Consider the following 25,085-nt stretch of genomic DNA (forward strand, 5'->3'; position numbering starts at 1 on the left):
GGAGGGAAGGGGGGGTGTGAGGGGCTAGGGGGTGGAATAACAGGCAGGGAGGGGAGAAAATGGAGCTAAAAGAGTGAAAAAGGCTTTATTTCGATACGTAAATATCTTAAAAGCAGTACATTACAAAATGCAATTTCAAGGATTAAAAATGACATGCAGTTATAATTCATAAAACAGTCAGATAAAAATACAATAAATAATTAAAATAGGATTAAATTGAGATGGAAAGACTTTTTGCTCGAAAAGAGTTCAAAGATCCTTAGACGTTTTTTCTGTTCTGTACTGTTTTTTACTTATGTTTACCCATTCCACATGTGTCCGGTGTATTTCGTTGCAGTCCATAGTAACTTCACACAAAGGCCCACACACTGCCCGCGCTGAGCAGCTCGGGGAGCTGTCCATTGTCTTCCTTAGATCACAGCGCACTGTCTCAGCGATGCTCCTCAACCCCAATGGCTAAGACAAAATCGCTAGCCGATGATCTCACGATAATCTCTCTTAATGTTAAGGGCCTCAACCATCCGGTAAAAAGGAGGAAAGTTCTCGAGTATATTACCAAATCTAAGGGGGACATTATATTACTTCAAGAAACCAAACTGTCCGAGGATGATCTACGCTTTCTGAACATCCATTGGGCGTCACACATCCTGTCTTCACCAGCAAATCACAAAAAATGGGGGGTAATCACTCTCTTAGCGAAAAAAGCTAACCTTACTCTAGTCTCACACTCCCACGACGAAGTAGGTAGACTTTCCATTACAAATCTCCTAAGGGAAGACGACCCCATTCATGTAGTAAATATCTACGGCCCAAATGCAGACGACCCGGAATTCTGGGACTCTGTCTCCCGCTCATTAGAACCTATCCCTACAGAGGACCTGTTGATAGTGGGAGGTGACTTTAATCTCCCCCTTGACCCGATTCTGGATAGGCAATCCAAGTGTGCCTTCCACCCCTCCCGCTCGCATGATGCCCTCCTTCGCCTCTGTGACAGATACCATCTGAAAGACTCATGGCGCCTCCAAAATCCAGACGGTAGGGATTATACATTTTACTCTGCTCCACACAACTCCTATTCACGTATCGACTTCATTTTGATCTCAAGCCCCTTCACACATCTTATAGAGGAGACAGAAATAGCACCCAAATTAGTCTCTGATCACGCCTATATCCGCACCAAACTGGCTGGTTCCAGATCGATTCTCCCACCCAAGAGATGGCGCTTTAACGATGAGACACTTTCAGACCCCACGAACAAATTAATAATCACGAACGCCATTGAGGAATATCTATCCATAAACGACACCCCCGACACTACACCCAATACCTTGTGGGATGCTCTGAAAGCCACAATTCGCGGGGTCATCACCACCATCAGGGCCAGGACAAACAAGGCGCTTAATAAAGAACTAGAGTCTCTGGAACACCAGATTGGTGCACTGGAAGCCCAACACAAATCCAACCCGCTTGATACTATAGTATTAGATACATTAACCAAGAAAAAATACGAATACAACACCATCACCAGCAAACGGGCGGGGGTATGGATTAATCGCTTCAAGGCCCTAAACTGTGCGAGGGCAACAGAGCTGGGAAATTGTTGGCCTCCTACCTCAAACATAAACAGAAATTGACCACCAAATCGTCCATTAAAGATAACAGAAACGTCACACACACTAAACAGTCTAACATCCTTGACACTTTCAAAACATTCTACGAAGATCTTTACAAGAATGACAAAATATTAGACGAATCAGCCTGCGCGGACTACCTCAATTCACTCCACCTTCCCAAACTTTCTGAATCTGACAGGTCTCACCTGGGCGACCCAATCTCTAGTGCAGAAATCAAAGCAGCAATCAACACCCTGAAGAATAATAAGGCCCCCGGTCCAGACGGCTTCACTGCACCCTTCTAGAAGGCCTTTACAGACCAAATTAGCCCTCCGCTACTTAAACTTTACAATTTTACAGCAGCCAGTGGCGGTGTTTCTCCTTCAATGAGTGAGGCCACGATTATAGTACTACCCAAAGAAGGGAAGGACCCGCTACTCACTAAAAATTATCGTCCCATATCCTTGATAAATCTTGATTGCAAAATATATGCTAAAATCTTGGCGACCAGACTAAACTCCGTCCTCCACAAATTAATCAGCCCCTCGCAGGTTGGCTTCCTAAAAAAGCGGATGTCTAATGACAACACGAGACTATTATGTCATATTCTAGAAAAGGCAAAGTCCTCTTCCGCACCAATGGTAGCGATAACCTTGGATGCGGAAAAGGCCTTCGACAAGGTGAGGAAAATGAAATTTTGCCTGACCAAGATGCCCCCTACGTGTACCCTATGTTACATGTATGTGCATGTCACCCATGCATATTTCTCTTAGTGGCCTGAATCACAAGGCCTCTGCAATCACGTCCTGCATTAAGGTGCCTGTCATCAAGTTTCCCAAACGTTAAGCTAACATGAAGGCCTATGTATTTGCATTGTGCACTTTTAAATAAATATCGTAAGGAACCCTTTTTGTGGTTCAGTCTGAGCCACTTTCTGAATTAGGGTTTTCATGACTCCTGACACACTGAAGCTGCAGTTACGTATCTCTGACCTCGCATACTTCTAGCTCAGCCGAGCAAGGGTTGCCAAGACAGTATATTTTGCTTAACAGTTATCTGCATGCCCGGTGAAAAAGGTAAACAGAACCCGTCTGCTGAGATAGGGCCCAGCTTTTCTGTCTCTGTTTAAATGAAATTACAGTACTTGCATCTGTTGAAAGCTCACAGCCCCCATGTAATGAACGACGAAATATATGCTTTTTCTGATTCTTAGTGATGAGCAACCTTTGCTTCAGATAATACATCCCCTGACTTAAGATATCAGTTAGTACCAGACGTGCTGGTCGCCTTGACACTAAAGATCTCTCTACTAGTCAGCTCTCCTCCCAGTTACACGTCAATTGCACGTCATGATCAAATTGCGTGCACAAGTAGGGCAAAGTTCCAGCCTGCCATGTAACTCCTCCTCTGTGTACCACCCACCGATGACACCTACCTATCACCTTCCTATGACTCATCAAGTGTACACCCTCATGCACGCCCACATGCTCTTATCTCTTTCTTTCTTGCTCTGCCTGGAGCGCTCCTCCCTATGTACAAGGAAAAATGTATATATGTGTTGTTCTCTGTAAATAATGTTAGAAGACCCTTCCTGAACCTCAGTGGTGATGGAACAGATTCTCCCTTAACTCGAGTTATTGGAATAAAGCCCTTTTAACTTGGACACCACGGACTCTCTGCCTCTCATTTGATACATGCTAATTGTTAATGCCTAGAAATTATGCCAGGGTAATATTTTATTTACCACATTAATTTGGCGCCCGAATACAGGGACTATCCCTTTCCCCACGCGCCGGCGACGTAGGTCCAGCCTTTGCCCCCTTCTACAGCCGTGACGGACTTCGAAGTGTACACGCAGCGGGACTTCCTGCTTACTCCCTCAGGCCCACGGAGGAGACGGACTGCGACCAGGCGTCCACACGAGGCGGTGAGGATTGCGGATCATCCCAACCAGAGCCCACCCGTGAGAGAGCAAGGTCCGAGGTTTCCGAGGCCCACCTGTTCCTAGGCGCATGCGTAGTAGCAGTAGTAGAAGTCCGAGGCCTTCAAGTTTCAAGTTCTGCTTCCCGGTAAGTACCACTATGGGGGATGCATCAAGTTTCAAGACGGGTTCATTTTATATGAACACGGTCAAGACGGGTCCACTGTAAGAAGTGGAAACGGTCAAGACGGGTCCACTGTAAAAAGTGGAAACGGTCATGACGGGTTCACGTTATTCGTGAAAACGGTAAAGACGGGTTCGTTCACACGAGCACGGTCAAGACGGGTCCATGGTAAAACGTGGGCACGGTAAAGACGTGTCTCATTTTTGAGACCGGTATGGTTGTACTGTATTCCAGTGCATACAGTTTTTCAAGTACATGTTTAGTTCTCTGTATTGGTTTAGATCATGTTTGTTTTAATGTTATGATGTTTTAGTGTGAATGATTGTTGATTGTTTCAGTCTATTCTTTGTGTATTGTGTTTTCATTGTGTTGGTTTCAACATGCCACTGTTTTCAAAATTACGTCAGATAGGGACCAGAAAAGGTATACTAGAAGAGTCAGTTAACATCCCGCCTGGAGACACACCTGGTCATTATATGTATAATAAGCATGGATTAGACGCCATCTTGTTTTTAGATTTATGGGTAGACTATACAAAGGACCTGGAGGAAAAGTATAGATGGCCTATCTCAGGAACATGGGATTCAGAATGCATTATGAGAGTAGAGGAAGCGCTATGGAAAAAGAAGTCAAGACCCTCCCAGAAAGATGCCATTGAGTTATGGCGCAAAGAGTCACACAGGAGAACAGAGAAAGAATTCAATAAAGCAGAGAGAACTAAACAAGCAGAGGAAAAAGCCAAAGAAAAAGAATTACGGGAGGAGGGGGAACGGGTCAAAACAGAACAGACTGATAGAGAAAGAAACGCCGTCGTTACTGGTATTTATCCCGTCCTGGCTGAAGACCTAGCTAGAGTGACCACCTCAGAGAGACCCAGTAGGTCGCGAACGCCGCCACCTGTACCATATAGAGAACGTAGAGTAAAGCCGACAGCATCAGAGGCGTTCATTTCCTCGTATCTAGACGATTCCCTTCCGGACTACGTTAATGCAGGTTTCCCTCCACCCCCACCAGCAGATCAGCTCCAGCAACTTCAGCAGCAGCTAGTAAAAGATGACGTAGGTCCCGGGGCAGTGGAAGGGGTGCCTACTGTAGATGTAGCCATTCCATTTTGTGTATATGATCCAGAACCAGGAAAAGGTTCAATGGTCGTGATTTCACGTAGGCTAAGACAAGCCGTTGCATATCTAGAGACATTACCAGACATGAAAGAACACCTAGATAAAATGTACCGTTTCATTAGAACGGGGGAGGGACCAGATAGTATAGCACAAGCCATGGCACAAAGAAAGGTAGGGGTTAAGAACCAAATCCTACGTTTTATTATTAACTGCCTGATCAGGGAACAAGACGAAGGAGATGTAAAACAAGGTTTGATAGAATGGAGCGAGCACATAGATGCCGGTAGACATGATAAACAGGGACAGATAGATGCCATTTACAAGAAAATACGAAAGGAAATAATAGAAAGACACAGAAAAGAGTCTGACGAGAAGGGCGAGTCATCAGCGGAAGAGGTAGAGGATCGTCAGGATCCGAAAGGCAAGATTAATTATGTAGGAAAAGCGCGACAGTTTGACAGACCCAAGTGCCTTGATTACCGTAAACAAGGGCCAGCTATAAAAGAAAGGTATTCCCTTGAAGCTCTATTCCAGGCTACTGAAAAAGCACTGAAACAATGGATAGGGAGCGAGCGACCTCCCACACAACACGAAATAGAGTTGGCCCGGTCAGCCACCCAGTGGGTGTCCAATTCCAATATATACAGCAGTGATATAGTGGCTCAGACTTTCTTAAGCCTTCCACCGAACGAACAGCGTTTGGCTGGTATTTACATGGCCCAACACTTGATAACGTTGTATGAGAGTCAATATTCTGATCCTGGTCACTTGCATAAATTACTAGACGACATTTTACTAGACAGATGGACAGGTTTAGGTACCGAATTAATTAATGTTATTCTGGATCAACGACATAAGTACATAGATTCTCTGACTACATGCATGCCTCCAGTCTCACACCACGGTAGACATAACGTACACATAGACAGACAGAACCCCCTACGAGAGGTTCATCCCGTCAGGAATGCGGCCAATGAGTTACAACGGGTGTATGTTTACACCCCCTTAACGAAATTAGAAATCCTAGAAATGAAAAAGATGTTGCCTTGTCATGATAAAGACCCAGGGGGGTTTCACCGAGAATTAAAAGACATCCTCCGCATAGGAGATTATACGTACGCTGACATTCTGAAGTTATTAAAAGTACTGTTACCTGCAGGGATTTATGAAAAGCTTAAGGAAAAAGACTGGGAAGTGGGTGATAAAAAGTTAAGTTGGGATGCATTGGAAACAGAAGAAAAAGGCAGGCTCCCTGGAGTTGGTCTTGGGGAAAGAGCTAGAGAACTACCTGAATTCCTGATACAAGTTTTGCCGAGATTATTGATTACTAAAAAGGAAGACTGGGATGCTATTTCAGCATGTAAACAAAAGCAAGACGAGGACACAAGTGATTTCTATTCTAGATTTGAGAAATGCTTTACTATTAATAGTGGCCTTAAGCCAGGTAGCGAGTCATTTCCACATCTTTTTGTGAGAAAATTAGTTGAGAATTCCTTGCCCCAGATCAAGAATAGAGTACTGAAGGTTGAGAGTACTTGGCAAGCAAACAGCCCTTCACAAATGTTACAGATGTTACAGTATCACCAGAACAGGATTAGAGAAGAGCAGGATCATGAAAAGAGACGCATGAAAGAGACAAAAATGAAAGTGCTGGTTGCCCAAACGGTACCGGCGAATTCAAACAAACATAACACGACACCTGTCAAAGGGAACTGTAATTACTGCAAACAACCAGGTCACTTTGTAAAGGACTGCACTATTCTGAAACACAATATAGCTACAGGCAAGACAAAAGAACGACAGTACACTCCTAGACAGAATAGCACGCAACAGAACAAGCAACAGAGAGTAGCGAATTTTCCTCCACCACCGCCTGTTCATGCCACACCACAAATGTATCAGTACACACAGTCTGACTATCCAGAATATCAACAGTTCTCATGAAACAGCCTCGAGAGGGAAGTAGGCTTGCCCCTTATTGAGGTACCTGTAGATCAAGAGGGTCCTTATGTACATAGTCGTGCATTAGGTCAGGACCGAAAATTTCTGATTGACACAGGGGCGAGCAGAACTACCATCAGCCATGACGAGGTTCCAGGGGCACCTCTCTCGGGCTCACAGAATGTATCCCTGGGATTTTCAGGAAAACCTATTGTTAATGAAGTGTCTAAACCAGTTTCCCTAGGGGTTGGTCCACTGTCACGTACCACTGACTTGCTACTTACTAAGTCATGTCCAGAAAACTTGCTTGGTATGAAGACATTAAAAGACCTAGGAGCAGTTATCTGCTGCTCTCCAGAAGGAGTACGCCTGTTCTTACGTGATTTTAAGGGACATTATGTACTGACTGATTTTGGCCACAGACTCAAGAATGTGCCACAGACTCTATGGGCACAAGGACCAACTGACGTAGGTTACATGGACATAACGCCACACCATGTCACACTCAAAGCAGGAGTAGTACTGCCACGTATTAGACAATACAAGTTACCACCTGACGCCGAAACAGCCTTATTGAAATTAGTTGACAAACTTATTGCACGAGGAGTAGTGGTAGAGACTGACTCGAATGTATGTAACTCGCCTGTCATCCCTATCCTTAAACGATCTGACCCTAGTGTACTGCCAGTGTACCGACTAATTATTGACCTACGAGAATTGAACAAATGTGTAGTACCACAATATCCAGTGGTGCCAGACATTTCTTCATTACTGACTGCTATTGATTCTGAGGCTACTTTCTTTACTGTTATCGACTTAAAGAACGCTTTCTTTAGTGTTCCCATCCATCCCGACAGCCAGTACCTGTTCGGATTTTCATTAAAAGGTCGTAGCTTTGTATTTACAAGAGCTCCACAAGGCTTTACGGAAAGCCCTAGTATTTACAGTCAGGCACTGAAAAGACAGCTAGACAGTGTTCACATGCCTGCCAACACTGCGCTACTTCAGTACGTAGTCGACATCCTGATTACAGCACGTTCAGAAAAAGAATGCGAAAATGCATCATTGACAGTTTTACATTTCCTGGCAGATAAGGGACACAAAGTGTCCCCTTCGAAGTTGCAATTCTGTGAAAAGCAAGTGGTGTACCTTGGACACTTGCTTTCCAAGGTGGGTAGACAGCTAACACAAGAACGTATACAGCTCATTGCTAACCTTTCACAGCCCAAGACACAGAAGGAGGTACGTGCCTTTATTGGCCTCACTTCTTACTGTAGGCAATGGATTCCCCAGTATGCATATCTAGCCAAACCACTCATACAGTTAACTACACAGGAGGCAGCCACTTCGTCTGTACTCCCTTGGACACAAGAACACACCTTGGCATTTGAGGAATTAAAAAGAGCATTATGTCAAGCGCCAGTATTTAGCGACTCCAAGTTACAGTAAACCTTTTATGCTTTTCGTAACTGAACGAGATGGAACAGCGTTATCTGTCCTCACACAAGATCAAGCAGGAAAACACAAGCCTTGTGCTTATTTTTCTAGTACACTAGATCCAGTGGCCCAGGCTCTGCCTGCGTGCCTGAAATCAGTTGCAGCAACAGCCCTAGCCATAAGACAAAGTGACTCGATAGTGCTAGGACACCCCCTGACAGTACAGGTTCCACATGCAGTGGAGGTTCTCTTAAACAGAACACAGACACAACATTTGACTGTAGCAAGACTGACAGGATATGAACTGACATTATTTCAACCACACATAGAGATCAGACGTTGCAATATTCTGAATCCTGCAACACTTTTGCCCTCAAGTACAGTAAATGCACCGCCACACGACTGTGTGGAAGTAATGAATATAGTGACGAAACCAAGACAAGACCTGACAGATATTGCACTTCCAGACCCAGACTTAACGCTCTATGTAGATGGATCAGGCATGAGAACGAGTGCAGGAGAATTAGTGGCAGCATATGCTGTGACCACTGCTACTAAAGTCATAGAGACACAGAAAATAGACACACTATCAGCACAAGCAGCAGAGCTCATCGCTCTGACACAAGCCTGCATAAGAGCTGAGCACTTGAAAGTAAACATTTATACTGACTCACAATATGCTTTTGGCGTTGTTCATGATTTCGGGGTCTTATGGAGGGAGAGAGGTTTCTTGACCTCCCATGGGACCAAGATCCAGCACGGCCAGCTCATTCAAGCCCTGTTGGAAGCAATACATTTACCTACAGCCATTTCTATCCTGAAGTGCAAAGCTCACACCAAAGTTACAGACACCATTTCCCAGGGTAATGACCTGGCAGACCGAACAGCTAAACTTACAGCCCAGACAGCCCAGACACCAACAGACACGACAAGGACAGAGGTACCATTACTGACAACATGTATGACAGTCAGGGATCCCACTCAAGATGTACTCGACATACAGACACATGCCACCACAGATGAGAGAAAGAAATGGACTGAACAAGGAGGGGTCCAGACTGAACAAGGTTGGATGACTAAGGGAAAAGGCACATGGTTTCTTCCAGATTCCATGGTACAAGTAATCATAAACACAGCACATAGTCCAGCACACTTAGGAGAAAAAGCAATGATAGACAGCTTACAGAATATTTGGTTTAACAAGCACCTGCGTGCAGCAGCGAAACAGAAAGTACGAACATGTATGATCTGTTGCCAGTTCAATCCAGGTAAAGGCATTCCGGTGGAACAAGGCGGATTTCATCCTCCTAACCACCCTTTTGAGGTTCTCCAGATGGATTATATCCAAATGGACAGATGTAGAGGTTACAAGTATGTCTTGGTAGTTGTGTGTGCACTATCTAGATGGACAGAAGCATATCCAGTTCCAGATTATACTGCTGTGACAACAGCCAGGCAATTAGTGCGCGAGTACTTCCCCAGGTATGGATTGCCTCGGGTCGTATATTCCGATAACGGTCAGCCATTCTCCTCTGAATTAATGAAACAAGTGTCTCTTCTGTTAGGATATACTTGGAAATTCCATTGTGTAAGACACCCTGAAGCAGCAGGCCTTGTAGAAAGACATAATCAGACAATTAAGACAAAGCTTGCTAAGATATGTGCAGAAAAAGGCGTGGATTGGATGGTAGCCTTGCCGGTTGCCCTCTTTTACATGCGTATGGTAGCCCATTCCAGAACAGGCCTATCTCCGTATGAAGTAATTTTCGGTAGACCGCCAAATATGTGGGGTACGCCTATGCCTAAAAGAATAACTGATGTTGACAGCAACATGCTGACAGATTACCTGGCTTCCTTGATGTCTGCACTACTCTCTTGTCGTTCACAGGTTGCTGCCGCCTTCCCTGACAACACCCAGGTCAAGGAACATGCCATAGTACCAGGGGATTTTATTCTCATCAGGAATTTTGACCGATCAAGCCCCCTTGAGCCGCGTTGGAAGACAACGAAGTTGGTGCTACTAACCACGAGGACCGCAGTGAAAGTGGAAGGACGCAAGGGGTGGATCCACGCTCAGCATTGTAAAAAGTACTTTGGACAATCTGGTACTTTAGTAAAAGATACAGACACTAAAGACATTAAAGACAATACAGACTTTGCGCCGCTTGCGCCGCCTGCGCCGCCTTTGCTAGAAAAGGCTCCACAGCAGGAGTATAAATCTAAGTTAAGATCTAGTAAGTCAGACGTAGTTTAATTGTCTAAGTCCACTTGGAGGGGAATCGGTGAGACTAGATTTCTGACATGTATAAGATCACATACGAGAATAGTAAAAAGAGCGAAAAGAAAGCTAAATACTGCAAGCTATTACGCAGTAGATGTATAGTTACTTTGATCATTCATTTTATTCTGTGCATTGTTATAATCTGTGTCAGTTTATTACTACATGTTTTCTTTCCTATTTCCTCACATATACACTCTTCCAGTAACAGCACCATAGAGCATACATTTAGTGAACTGCCACCTCATGAATTGTCATATCGACTTGCATTGCGTAACAATACCTTTATTCGAATGTTACACCATTCTCACCAGACCAGCAATGCGACTGATTGCTGGGTATGTGGCCAACTGCCTCCTTATCAAAAGACGAAGGGAGTTCTGCCCTTCTATCCTCTACCGTTCTCACACAATGGTTCATGTGGAGCATGGTTTGCCTTAATGACCTCAATAGATAGAAAGTACATAGCTTATCCAGGTGGCTGGATATATAGAAACCTGAATAAAGTAATGAATGAAGCATGTTTTCCAGACAAAGACGGATATCCCCAAAGGAAGGGAACCGATCTAGAAAATGAAGAGTACGAGCAGGGAAATGCATCCGTTAATTTTATAATGTTAAACGTTCAGCCCAAGCAAAATACAGGTCCACCGTTTATTTCAGTTCTACCAGCAAAAGGTGATTTATGTGTTAATAAGAAAGGCTCAGTACATATGGGACACAGCGAGTGTAAAGTTGTAGTAGAGTTTAATGATAAAGGACTTTCTTCTTTCAAAACATCACGCCATACCTATTTCATTTGCGGTCAGACAGCCTATGTACATCTGCCCTTAGACTGGGGTGGGACTTGTTATATAGCATTCTTATTGCCACCTGTATTCTTGGCCCCATCCAATTATCATAGAGATTCACGACTAGAACATGTTAGAGTAAGGATAGAGACAGATGCCTCAGGGATTGATCAGACTGAAACAGCTTGGGAGCAATATACAGATTTCAACAAAGGATTCTTTTTCTTCATAGGTCCCGTCCAAAACAGTAAACTGATACGCAAGTTAACAAGGACTCTTGAGGCAGTAGTGAATGTGACTGCATCTGCCCTGGCGAACTTGACCCAGGAACAGTCTGCTATGAGACTTGTCGTTCTTCAAAATCGCCTCGTTCTAGACGTCATCTTGGCGGATAGGGGCGGAGCTTGTAGCGTGATCCGATCTAGTTGTTGCATTTTCATCCCAAATAACGCGCCATCTGTGTATGCAGCGATAACAAGGCTCCACAAGATTGCTCATGTCATACATCAAGACCCAGGCACATTGACTTGGTCCAGTTGGCTCTGGGGTGTGATATCTGCTTGGGGATGGAAAGTGTTGTCCTTCCTAGGAATGATCCTACTTGTGATATTTGGTTGCTGTCTCTGTCTGCAGTGTGGCCCGGCCATTTGCGGCCTGTGTGCAACTGCATGTGTTCCACATCCAAGTATACAAAGGGTTAAGGACGAACAAATGATGCTGTATGATCAACTATACGGTCTCATGAATATAGATGTATCCTGAAGGGTTAAGTAGGGGACAAGGAGGGAATGAGGAAAATGACATTTTGCCTGACCAAGATGCCCCCTACGTGTACCCTATGTTACATGTATGTGCATGTCACCCATGCATATTTCTCTTAGTGGCCTGAATCACAAGGCCTCTGCAATCACGTCCTGCATTAAGGTGCCTGTCATCAAGTTTCCCAAACGTTAAGCTGACATGAAGGCCCATGTATTTGCATTGTGCACTTTTAAATAAATATCGTAATGAACCCTTTTTGTGGTTCAGTCTGAGCCACTTTCTGAATTAGGGTTTTCATGACTCCTGACACACTGAAGCTGCAGTTACGTATCTCTGACCTCGCATACTTCTAGCTCAGCCGAGCAAGGGTTGCCAAGACAGTATATTTTGCTTAACAGTTATCTGCATGCCCGGTGAAAAAGGTAAACAGAACCCGTCTGCTGAGATAGGGCCCAGCTTTTCTGTCTCTGTTTAAATGAAATTACCGTACTTGCATCTGTTGAAAGCTCACAGCCCCCATGTAATGAACGAAGAAATATATGCTTTTTCTGATTCTTAGTGATGAGCAACCTTTGCTTCAGATAATACATCCCCTGACTTAAGATATCAGTTAGTACCAGACGTGCTGGTCGCCTTGACACTAAAGATCTCTCTACTAGACTGAAAGTCAGCTCTCCTCCCAGTTACACGTCAATTGCACGTCATGATCAAATTGCGTGCACAAGTAGGGCAAAGTTCCAGCCTGCCATGTAACTCCTCCTCTGTGTACCACCCACCTATGACACCTACCTATCACCTTCCTATGACTCATCAAGTGTACACCCTCATGCACGCCCACATGCTCTTATCTCTTTCTTTCTTGCTCTGCCTGGAGCGCTCCTCCCTATGTACAAGGAAAAATGTATATATGTGTTGTTCTCTGTAAATAATGTTAGAAGACCCTTCCTGAACCTCAGTGGTGATGGAACAGATTCTCCCTTAACTCGAGTTATTGGAATAAAGCCCTTTTAACTTGGACACCACGGACTCGCTGCCTCTCATTTGATACATGCTAATTGTTAATGCCTAGAAATTATGCCAGGGTAATATTTTATTTACCACAAAGGTCTTGTGGTCCTTCCTACGACAGTGCATGCATTCTTTCAACCTTGGCGACCCCTTTACAAGGATGGTGATGGCCCTCTACTCCGCCCCTTCTGCCAGGATAGCTATAAACGGCACCCTTTCGGACCCTTTCCGCCTATACCAAGGAACCAGACAGGGTTGCCCTCTTTCACCAGCTCTCTTTCTACTAGCCCTTGAGCCCCTCCTTACAGATATCAAAAATAACAGAGACATTGCGGGTATCTCCTTTGGAGACACGCGAGTCAAGTTAGCAGCGTATGCAGACGACATCCTGATCGCTACGGAAAACCCTGCTAACTCCATCGCTGCTCTAATGACCTCAATAGACAAATACTCCTCCCTATCCGGCTACAAATTAAATAGAGATAAATCCGAAGTAAAACCTCTTAATGTCCACACTCCTAGAGAAGTACTGGGCGACTCCGGCCTATTCTGGCAAACAGGAGTGATTAAATATTTGGGGATTGACTTCACAGATGAGCTACTGAGTACCCTTAAACATAACGAAAACAAAACCCTGGACAAAATCAAAAGTCTGTTGGATGGATGGTCACCCCGTTTCATCACCTGGTGGGGCCGTATTGAAACCATAAAAATGATGATATCCCCCCTGGTTAACTACCTCATCACGATGCTCCCACTCATGCTCTACAAAGAGTTTCATAACAAGGCGTATAAAACCATCTCGGCCTTTCTTTGGCAGGTCAAAAAAGCCAGAATCAGTTTAAAAAAACTTCGATTAGATAAAAAATTAGGAGGAGTCAATCTGGCGGATTACAAAATCTACCAAATTGCCTTTTTAGCAAAGCAGGGGTCGCACTAGATATCCTCTCAGACTGATTATACCCCAGTGTGGCTCTCTGTGGAAAGGTCAATTCTGAATGGTCTCAACCCCTGCGCCCTACTTACCATCAAACTCCGCCCCAGCCTAGGACCGGGCCCTATCTTCAAGAATACTAAATTGGCTCTTCTAAAAGTTAGTAGTCACCTGCCGCAACAATTCAGACACTCATATTGGGAGTCACTATGGCACAATGCCGCCGTTACATACAAAGGGAAAACTCTAAACTACCCCTCCTGGATAGACAGCGGTATCTTATTCCCCCACCAACTCGTCGAAAACTCACTTCCACTAACCTTTATGGAAATTCAGGATAGGTTCCGACTACACAATGTTGAATTTTATAACTTCTTACACATTAAAGTAGCACTAGCGAAAGCTAACTTGAGGGCTGTCACCCCCTCCCTCCCAGGCTTACTCACCTCCCTTAACAAATTGGGTCACCAAGTCTCTAGACTATATAAATTATTGCGGCCACAATCGTCCTCCTTAAATGAACCCCTCCAACGCTACTGGGATTCATTCTCCAACACACCTAACTCAGACACAGTCTGTGCCAGTACTTGGGAGTCCACCACTCGCCACAAAATATGCCCTACACTCTCGCAGACCAAGTTCTGGCTTCTACATAAGGCCTTCTGGACACCTAGGAGGTTGTTTGTCCATAAAATCAAGTCCGATGACACGTGTTGGAATTGTACAGGTGAGGGAGGAGACCTGGAACACCTAATCTTCAGATGCCCCTGTGTTACCTCCTATTGGGACAGAATCTTTGATTTTATACATAAATTCCTCCATATCACCCTACCAAGAGAATTCTCAACGCTGGTTCTAGGTTTTGCCAAAGCCGTCACACTCAATGATGATGACAAAGCCCTACTGGACCTGTTGCTGACGGCTGCGGTTAAAATCATACTAAATAACTGGAAAAGCACTAACAAAGCTTCTTTTCCCCACTGGTTGAACGGGGTCTCTCACTTGCGAGGTGCTGACAACATATCCGTAACCTCTACCCCATGGCGACCGCCGCTCAGGAAAATCTGGTCCTCACTAGACGATCACTTTGACTTATACAAACCCCATTGAAACTTGATTACTTCGCACTCATAGCGTTTCATACTGTAGAGTTCAGTCTGTGCCTCTGTACGGCTGTCATTCTAAGTTATGTACGCTCATCGTCAAAGTTTGAAAATTCCAACTTTCCTATGTACTATATGTTTGGTTTACGCAAATGCATAACTCATGATGCTTCTGCTCTAATGGGGTGGTGCCAATATCTCTCCAGGTCATGTTTTACATTCCGTCGTGTTACCTTGGATGCAACTCTCCTCTATCTGCCTGCTGGACATTATATGTGGAACCTTGTTTGCTTTACTGGTCTCGATTAGTTTTGCTTTTACTATACCTTATATTACCTAATCTTATGATTTTCTTACTGTACTTAATTTTATTGAAAATGATTATTTTTGTACTGATGTATCTCTTTGAAGCTCCAAATAAAAAAACTTTGAAACACAAAAAAAAAAATATGGAGAAGAACTTGCAGGGCAGTATTGCGTCCTTGGGCACCAAGATGGACGCCCTCACATACCGTATGGATATGATGGCGGAGAGGATAGATAAGCATGCCTAACGCATAGACCTGTCTGAACGCAGGATTGGCGAGGTAGAGGATGCGCACACGACTCTGGACTCGGAGAATAAGCAGCTGGGGAGGGTGCTTCAAGTGCTACAGGACAAGGCGGAGGACTTGGAGGCCTGTTCCCGCAGATGTAATATACGACTTACGGGCCTTCCGGAAACCGTCGCTACGAGCAACATGGAGCTATTTGTAGAGTCTCTCCTGAAAAAACTGCTGGGAGACGATGCATTTTCTACAATGTTTGTCGTGGAGAGAGCTCATCGCTCCCTTGGCCCTAAACCGAAGCCAGGGGCCCCTCCGCGTCCTATAGTGGCTAAGCTCCTTAACTACAGGGACAGGGACACAGCTCTGAAATTGGCCCGGGAGAAGCAACCGCTCCATTATGAAGGCTCTGTATTGTCCCGGTTTCCGGATTTCACCGCACGTGTCCAGGAGGCGAGGCGGCAGTTTGTGCCCATGAAACGGCAACTACGAGATTGGGGGATCGACTACGCGATGCTGTACCCTGCGAAGCTGAGAGTCAACAGGCAAGGACGATCTACCATTTTCACCGATCCGAAAGCGCTACAGAAAGCCATGAAGGACTGGAGACGCAACGGGAAAGCGGTGCGCCGTGAAGAGGTCGTGGAAGCGGAGGATGGCGATCCCATGGAGAAACAAGACTGAGACTGCTCGCGGATATAAAGGAAGGTATTGGTAGTGGTGAGGTTTGAGATTGCGGGGTGGACAGTGCACAGGGGTCCAGTGGGGCTGTCGCACCTTGCAGGCAAGTCATGGACCGGGACTTTGCACATAAGTAACGTGGAATCGAGCTGCACTGAGTTTCCGGATCCAGGACTATGGATTGGTGGGGCCACTTCCAAGGCGTAGCCTACTGTGTGTAATGGCTGCGGAGAGTCAAGCCATGGTGCTCTCCCTGTGAGTATGGGCGATGGAGGGCTGCCTCGCGGCTGGGTGGTCGACACGGCGATTACAGCTGTGCTAACATTTGAACTGGAAATTTACTAGACTCTCCTTGAGGGATTATAGAGGTTGCATGGAGTACACAGGCATATTGGCATTTTTTTTAGCTTTTTCTCTATAATGCTCCATTAATTCTGTTAATTGCTGTGTTCATTATGTTGGGGGCACTGCCTGCCTACAGGAGGATTCATTTTTGGTATTTATTTACCCATACCGAGACGGAGGGGCGGGATACAGGGGTGGCAATATGTACTGTTTTGCTTTGATATTGACTCAGCATGTGCGAGCAACCTACGCCCCTGTGTGTACTCCACGTTTCTGTACGAAATTTCATTGCTAGGGTATTTTGTTTGCAATTTGCATTGTTTTTTGCAAGGTGCTTAGCATGGGCGGGGTTGGCGGGAGGGGTGTGGGGGGGATCGCTTCTAGGACTGTTAAGGGGTGGGTGGGGGGATTGGGCTGAAAGCGCGGCCGGGTTGGGCAAGCGTGGGAGGGGTTGTTCTATGCTTTTCCATGTTCATGGTTATTGATGCTGATGGTAGGTTTTGTAGGGGTGTTAGTTGCATTGGAGACCATTGTTAGCGCGGTAGTAAGGTGCACTGTGAGTTGCTTCATTACACGTAGAGACAAACTAGCGGACAGATACGGACATCAACAGTACTATGACACAAAACTTCTCGGTCGCTGACAGCGACTGTGCGCGCGACGCTTCCCCCACCCAGAGCCCACATGCACGAGACCTTGATACAATAACGATCATAACGTGGAATGTACGGGGACTGAATGATCACAGAAAAGTCAGGAAGGTTCTGCAGTACCTCACTCGGCATGGTGTGGACATTGCATTGCTGCAAGAGACGCACCTCGGCCGTGATAGTCCCACACTACGATATAGGGGTCTCCATGGCAGAGTGCATGCGGCTGGTTTTACATCCCATGCTAGGGGAGTGCTCACATGGGTAAACCCAAAGTCAGGCTTCACACTTACACCCCTGACAGCGGAGGGTAGGTACGTTATCACTAGCTGTACTGGGAAGGGTACAACTTTTACTGTCGTAAACACGTATGGCCCTAATTTTGACTGTCCTTCCTTTTACACGGTGCTAGCTAATAAAATCAGAGACCTTGGTGGGGAGCAGGTCCTGTGGGGAGGCGACTTTAACCTCACGCTACAGCCAGACTTGGACAGATCGGTCGGGCCTTGCAGACGCCCCTCGGCTTCTTCCCGACTGCTCACTGTAGAGATGACTAGACTTGGACTACAGGATGTCTGGAGGGTTAGGCACCCGGTGAGTGGTAGCTACACTCACTACTCCTCACAACACGATATACATACTAGGATCGACTATTGGCTTCTTTCCACACACCTCCTCTCCAGAGTGCGTGCTTGCGTTACACTCCCGCGCACATACTCGGATCACTCCCCGGTGCTGGTGACACTAGCCGCACTGCGGACGCACCCCCCTCCCTTCTCCTGGTGTATGCCACCATACGCCTTACTTGATGATGCCTTTCGGGGTGAACTCGTGACAGATATAGAAGACTTTTTTAGTAGGAACGAGGGCACAGTGGACTCATTCCTCACAGTGTGGGAGACCTTCAAAGCGTACATTCGAGGGGTTATAATATCCAAGCATAACGGAGTCCTCCGGTACATCAGGGATCTCTTCAAGTTGTTGGAGGCTCGACTTCGCGATATAGAAGAGCGGTTGGTACGGAATACGAGTGCGGACCTGACCCAAAAACTTGCACAGACGATTCGAGAATATAATGAGGAAGCAGACTCGGAAGTAAAGTATCTGGGGAAGTACACTATAGCTCGCTCCTATAGCGAAGGGGAGCGCTCCAGTACAGTGCTGGCCAACCTGGCCAAGCGGTGTAGCCAACACCCGCCCCCTCCTATGACGCATTCATCTGGGCAGGGAGACGAGCTGACTGATGAGCAGAAAGCGGCTCGTTTTCGGGATTATTATGACGTCTTATACTCATCCAGGGGGTCCTTCCCGGATAGTAGTACTCTTGACTATCTCAGGTATATTAAGTTGCCCTGGCTCACCAACACTCATCGCGCGTTCCTCGTCCGCCCGTTCGAGAGAGAAGAGATGGTCCTGGCACTGTCCTCCATGAGGGCCAGCAGTGCTCCGAGTAATGACGGTTTTCCGGCTTCGTTTTACATAGCGTTCCCGGACTTACTGATCCCTAAATTACTAAAGCTGGTGGAACAGGTTGCGGAATGCAGGGAGATGCCTCCAACTAAGCGGGAAGCTACCATTATAACATTACTAAAACCAGGTAAGCCCCCAGAGGACTGTGCCTCATACCGACCGTTCTCTCTACTCAATGTAGATGCCAAGATCTTCGCGAAAGTTATTTCTAATCGCATTAGCCCCTTGATCCTGTTCCTGGTGGCGCCCGAACAGGCAGGCTTCGTTCCTGGCCATACCCTGACTTACAACCTGCGCACTGTGTTTGCAGCATTCCAACGAACTCGGCAGGACATACCGGTGGTAGCGGTTTTCCTCGACATGGAAAAGGCATTTGACGATGTTGAATGGCCCTTCCTGCGAGCAGTGCTGCAGCGAATGGGGGTGGGAGACCTCTTCCTTCAACTCGTGAACACACTTTATAATTCACCCACTGCTAAAGTTAGGATCGGCGTGGATACGACTGAACCCTTTTCTATTTGTCGTGGCACTCGGCAGGGATGCCCGCTTTCCCCTCTCCTATACGCTCTCGTAGCGGAACCACTAGCTTGTGCATTAAGAGAATACCATGGTCACCGGGGAATTCGATTTACAAAGTACAATTTAATTGTGTCCACATACGCAGATGACACCCTGCTTTATTTGTGGAACCCAGAGGAAAACCTCCCAAGAGTGCTGAGGGAGGTGGTACTGTTAAGTTCGCACTCAGGCATTTAAGTTAATTGGAGTAAAACGGTAATGTTTCCGCTCACACCAGCCACGAGTCGGGTAGAATCGGAGTATCCTATACAGTAGACCACAGATGAGATTCGCTACCTAGGAATACAACTTCATACAGATTCAGAAGTGGTCCTGCGAGAGAACTATGGGGTGGCGGTTTCCAAACTGGAAGATGATGTGGAAAAGTGGAAGGGTCTCCCCCTCTTCTTAATGGGCCGAATTTCATTGTTAAAAATGATGGTACTCCCCCGTTTTTTGTTCTTGTTCAGCAACATACCAATGGTGCTATCACAGGCTTTTTTTAAACAGCTGCACGCGCTGGTGTTGCGGCTGGTGTGGGCTGGCAAACAACCCAGAGTGGCATGGGATATACTGATACGACCATACGAGAACGGGGGACTGCAAGCCTCTGATCTTGAACTGTACTACCGGGCGGCTCAGGGTGCTCATGCTTATGGACGGATGCATGGCCCTATGGACGCCCCTCACATCCGCATTGAAACTATAGTAACGGCCCCAACACCATTGCCGGCTTTACTTGCCAGACCACGGGATCGCCGTACTGGCCTGCTGGACTCGATCAATGAGGTTACGCATGCCTGGTACCACCTTATGGATGCACAGGCTTGCTCTTTGCTGTACGCCCCGGAAGCCAGGATTGACTGGTGTGCATGGCTTGGCCCCTGCAAAGACAGTGGAGTCTTATCGGCTCTTGCGAAACTCAATGTCCATAAGATGGGAGATTTGTTTCTGGGCGGAGTGGTTAGGCAGTGGAGCGAGGTGTGTGATGGAGAAGGTCAGGAGGCCACGGCGCTTACACAATTTCAGTACCACAGAGTGTGGCTGGCTCTCAGAGACCTGCTGGAGGACGACATGGCTGAACCCCCGACCGTTACAGTGTATAACGACATAGTGACGGCCAAATCGCCTGCCAGGCTTATCTCACGGATATATCATGGCACACTAGCTGAGAAGACGACACACTATGCCAAACCCCGGTTGGCCTGGCAGGCTGACATTGAACAGGACCTTCCGGAAGACACAAGGAAGTACTGTTGTGCTAACATTAAACAGGTGTCATTGAATGGGCGTCACCGTCTCTTACATTTTAAATTCCTCAACAGAGTTTATAACACTCCGGAGCGACTGTGCCGGTACGGTTTACGTGATTCACCTAGATGTGAGCGTTGTTCGGCACAGACGGCCGATTTTTTGCACCTTGCCTGGCTTTGCCCGAGAGTTGCAGCCTTCTGGAGGGCAGTATTTGATAAACTGAATAAGGTCTGTGGTCTAACGCTGTCCCCCACCCCACTATTAGCGTTGCTAGGCTATTTCAAGGGAGTGCTTCCGGAACATCGCAGACTCGTGGACATGGCGTTGTTGGTTGCCAAGCGGTGTGTGGCTCTTACATGGATGAGGGGCCCAGCACCTACGATATCTGGGTGGTCACGTGATATGTTGTATTATTGCACACAGTCGAGCTTGTACAGTGAGCTTATGCCCCCGCGCAGTCGCCCCAAGGACTACTGGGCACTGTATATGGAGAAGAGACCTGTTGACAGTACCGAAGGTGCGGGTGTTCCGGAGCTGAACACTAACACGGGGGCTACTACGAAACCTTAATATACACTTGGTCTACATGGGCTGGGTGGGGAGGCTATCCTGCTGATGCCATTGTTGTTGTTGGGGGGAGGGGTTGATGCGCACTTGACCAACATGTTGATATGCCACAATTACAATTACGTGAAATGTTGTGTACATGATGCAAAAATCTTTTTCCTACACTGTATACTGATGAAGCTGTCATTTGGTCTCTTGATGTATGACTGTCACTTTTTGAATATGCCAATAAACACAATATAAAAATTTTTTTAAAAAAAATTGTGTAGCATTAGAGCCCAACATGAATTGGTGAAAGTAATACAGATTACTGGAGTTGAAAAGACTGTGTAATCGCCCCAAGAAGGAAGCATAAAAATAAATTTGGAAATCTGGAAAATTAAGACCACCTTTGATAAATGGTAACTTCAAAAAAGAGAGTGCTGTACGTTTTTTTTAAGCCCTATATGAAGCTTCCTAAAATACCATCTAGCTTTCTAAAAAATAAATTATTGATAATCAAAGGAATACACCTAAATAAGTACAACAATTTGGGCAAAATGATCATTTTAATAAGATTTATTCGTCCAAAGAGATTTAGGGGGACCTTATGCCATTTTTTAAGAAGAAAGGCAGTGTCTTTTAATAGGATATCATAATTAAGTGCCTTGATGTCCCTGATATTAGATGTGATTTTAATGCCAAGATAGGTAGCTGTGTGGCAGATACCCATAACTGGAACCCTTGGTTTGTGATTCACTATAATTTGTATTTTGTTCAGGTTTAATTTATATCCCGAAATAGCCCCGAAATCATCAGCTTCTTTGATAATTCCAGCCATGGCTTCTGTCACATCAGTTGTATATATTGCCAGGTCATCAGCGTAGGCTGTAATTTTAAGTGAATTACTGCCATGCACAAATTGTTTAATACGTTCTTGGGACTGTATAGAGTTAATAAATGGCTCCATAGCAAGAGCAAATAAGAGGGGTGATAGAGGACACCCTTGACGAGTGCCTCTTAAAATAGGAAAATTAGGGGATAACAAATTAAGATATCCTATTTTTGCGTTTGGACAGTCGTAAAGAGCTTGTATTCTAATTAGAAATTGTGATTTAAAACCAATTTCTTTAAGAGTAGCCCAAAGATAATCCCACCCCACTCGGTCAAATGCTTTTTCAGCGTCGAGTAATACCATACCGAGTGGGGAGGAAATAGTAGCTGCAACATCAAAAGCAGTAATGGCCATGTTGACATGTAAGGTTGTATCTCTGCCTACCACAAAGCCATGTTGGTGTTGACCAACTAGATTGGGCATAAGAGGAGACAGTCTCATAGCTATTAATTTGGCATATGCTTTAGCATCTGCATTAATCAGAGAAATGGGCCTGTAGGACCCACACTCCACCAGTGTTTTGTTCTTTTTTAAGAAAAAAATTATCTTTGCAGTTGTCCAAGAAGTAGGAACCCTACCGGTTTCACCGATCTGATTAATGACTGAGCAAAGAAGGGGAAGCAGTTCCTCGCTGCAGCTTTTATATATTTCGATGGGAAGTGTATCATCTCCAGCTGCTTTCCCAGAAGGAAGAGAAAAATTAGCTAATTTTAATTCAGTGAGATTAAAATCTTTTTCCAATTCTTCCATTGCTTATGTATCTGTTTCTAATACCCAATTCTTTCTAATATAACTCTGCAAAGTTTCTATCGCCGGGGAATGTTCCGGAGTATAAAGTTTGCTATAATACATAACAAACTGTTGCAAAATCCTTTCTGGTTGAGTGTAGGTAACTAATAAATATGACAAGAGAATCTGGATTTCATTGATGACATGGAGGCTAACATTATCCCACCCTTTCCCTCCCAGAAATGAATACGATGATACTGAATAATAAATGGATACTTTATGATGCAAGTTTTATTTGATATGTTGTTGAATGTTTCATATAACATATTTTGAATGTACTGTTTAAAGTCTTCGTACAACCTTCTTTTTTAATGGATTGTTCAATACAAATTAAAAAAATAAAGACAAATTTCTAATGTAACTTCTTGCTTTTGACATTGCACCTCTCCTAGGTTGCATGACAATAGAACACTAATACTCTCTCTTATTTCAGATAACTCAGCATAGTTAATTCTTCTATACTGCTATATCTGCAAGAAGATGATCTGAATAATTAACCTCCATATTCCCTTCATCCAAGTTTCGTTGTTCTATCCATCCAATCCTCAACCATCTTCCCGTTTGGAATGCAAACAAAAAAAAATAAAAGGAAACAAAGAAGAAAATGTAAGAAAAATGTTATACAGAAAAGACTTACCTTAGTACCTCGCATTTGAAAGAAGCAGACTATTCTACATGCATGGAAGATGTTTCCACTTTGTGATGGATTGCTTCTAAGTGGCTGCTTAGAGTAGCATTAAAAGAAATATGCATAATGTTAGCCTCCATTTCTTTAATGAAATCCAGATTATCTTATCATATTTATTAGGAGAATCGCAATTCTTTTTTTTAAAAACTTTGTTTATTGGTGGTTTTGTAACAAAAGAAAACATAGGACATACATAAAGACAGTACATAGGCTGGTTTGTAAGGTCCGTGGGATAGCATCCAACATAACCATCATTTACAGCATGGCATAGCACAATAGGTCGTTCAGATCATGGATAGAACGGGAGGAGGCGGATTCCGTGTAGCAATCAAGGGCAAGGCAGTGGCATCAGTACAGAGTGAGTGGACAATGATTTGAGAAATATCACAGTAAGGGACTGGCGTCCAGATTAATCATGAATGAGCAGAGTAACAGTGAGCAATAATGAATCATTGGGGAAAAAGAAGGATACAGGTAACTGTAGTGTAAAGCAATAGTAGTAATAGCGTAAACAGTTTGAGTCTATTAAAGGGCATGAGTACATGATATCTGAGCATCATTATCATCTCAAATGGTGTCCCCCTCCGGACTGTCCCCTCGGGCCACCTGGGCTTGAAGATAGGCAACCAAAGGGCCCCAAATGTCTCTCGGTCTGCTAGAAAGCGGGAGCAGTTCAGCAAAAGTTGTATGTTGGTCCTGACTATATGTCATATCGGCAAGCCATTCCTTGAATTTCGGGGCCCTGCCACAACACCACGTGCACGCAACGCGCCTTTTCGCTAGAAGAAGTGCAATATCTACAAATTTCCTGCACGATGAGGGGATGTGTGGTGTGTCTCCCAACAGCATTAGTAATGGGTCTGGTGGTATGGATGTCCCCGTCATGGATTCTAGGGCGGTATGTACTTGCTGCCAATAGGACTGTAGAGAGGGGCAATCCCAGGCAAGGTGTAGGAAGTCAGCATGTTCTGCACGGCAGCGTTCGCAACGATCAGTGTCAGACAAGTGAAATCTAATTTTTTTCATGGGGTTATAATGCAAGCGCTGCAGGAACTTGTAATGAATTATCTTGAGCCTGCAGCTAGCCGATATGCGAGCCGTGAGGGTACAACAGTACGACCATTGGTCATCAGTAATGTCAATAGCCAGTTCAGTAGACCAATGCTTTCTCGCCGAGGCCTCCGGTGGCAAGCCGCATGCTCTCATATGGCGATACATTCCCGAAACCAAATGAGAGCCATCGTGCGAGCTCAGCAGGTATTGTAGCGGGGGCGTGATTTCTGGTTCTGCAGGGAAGTCAGGAAGTATAACACGCATGCCTTGGCGTAGTCGTAAATAATAAAAGACCTCAAGCGGGGTACGAGCGTGCGTTTTGAAGAATGCGTCCGCAGTTTTAAAGCGGCCCTCGGAGAAGAGGTCGCCCCAGCAAGTGACCTTCAGCACCGCACAAAGCGTTTGAAACCCCTTCTCTTGGAGGAGTTCAAGTTCAGGATGATACGCCAGTGGCAGTAGGGGGGAGTATAATAGTTTGCAGTCCAGCTTTTTAGCCAGACGGCGCCATGCGTCAATAG

At 45.3% G+C, this 25,085-nt stretch overlaps 1 protein-coding gene across 8 annotated transcripts in view; it reads right to left on the minus strand.

Annotated features, from left to right (window-relative positions):
* Positions 1 to 25,085, minus strand: part of AMN1 (antagonist of mitotic exit network 1 homolog) — an 851,867-nt gene that overhangs the window by 582,209 nt on the left and 244,573 nt on the right. For 3 of the 8 annotated variants that reach the window (XM_078673779.1, XM_078673778.1, XM_078673776.1), the window contains one exon: positions 23,464 to 23,550. The exons of 3 other annotated variants lie outside the window; for them this stretch is intronic. In XM_078673779.1, coding sequence (XP_078529905.1) covers positions 23,464 to 23,550 — 87 coding nt within the window. The remainder of the gene's footprint in view (positions 1 to 23,463; positions 23,551 to 25,085) is intronic. 2 more of the 8 variants (XM_078673780.1, XM_078673777.1) reach the window with 1 other exon arrangement.

The sequence above is a fragment of the Lissotriton helveticus genome, chromosome 1_1, assembly GCF_964261635.1.
Source record: "Lissotriton helveticus chromosome 1_1, aLisHel1.1, whole genome shotgun sequence".
NCBI lineage: Eukaryota > Metazoa > Chordata > Amphibia > Caudata > Salamandridae > Lissotriton > Lissotriton helveticus.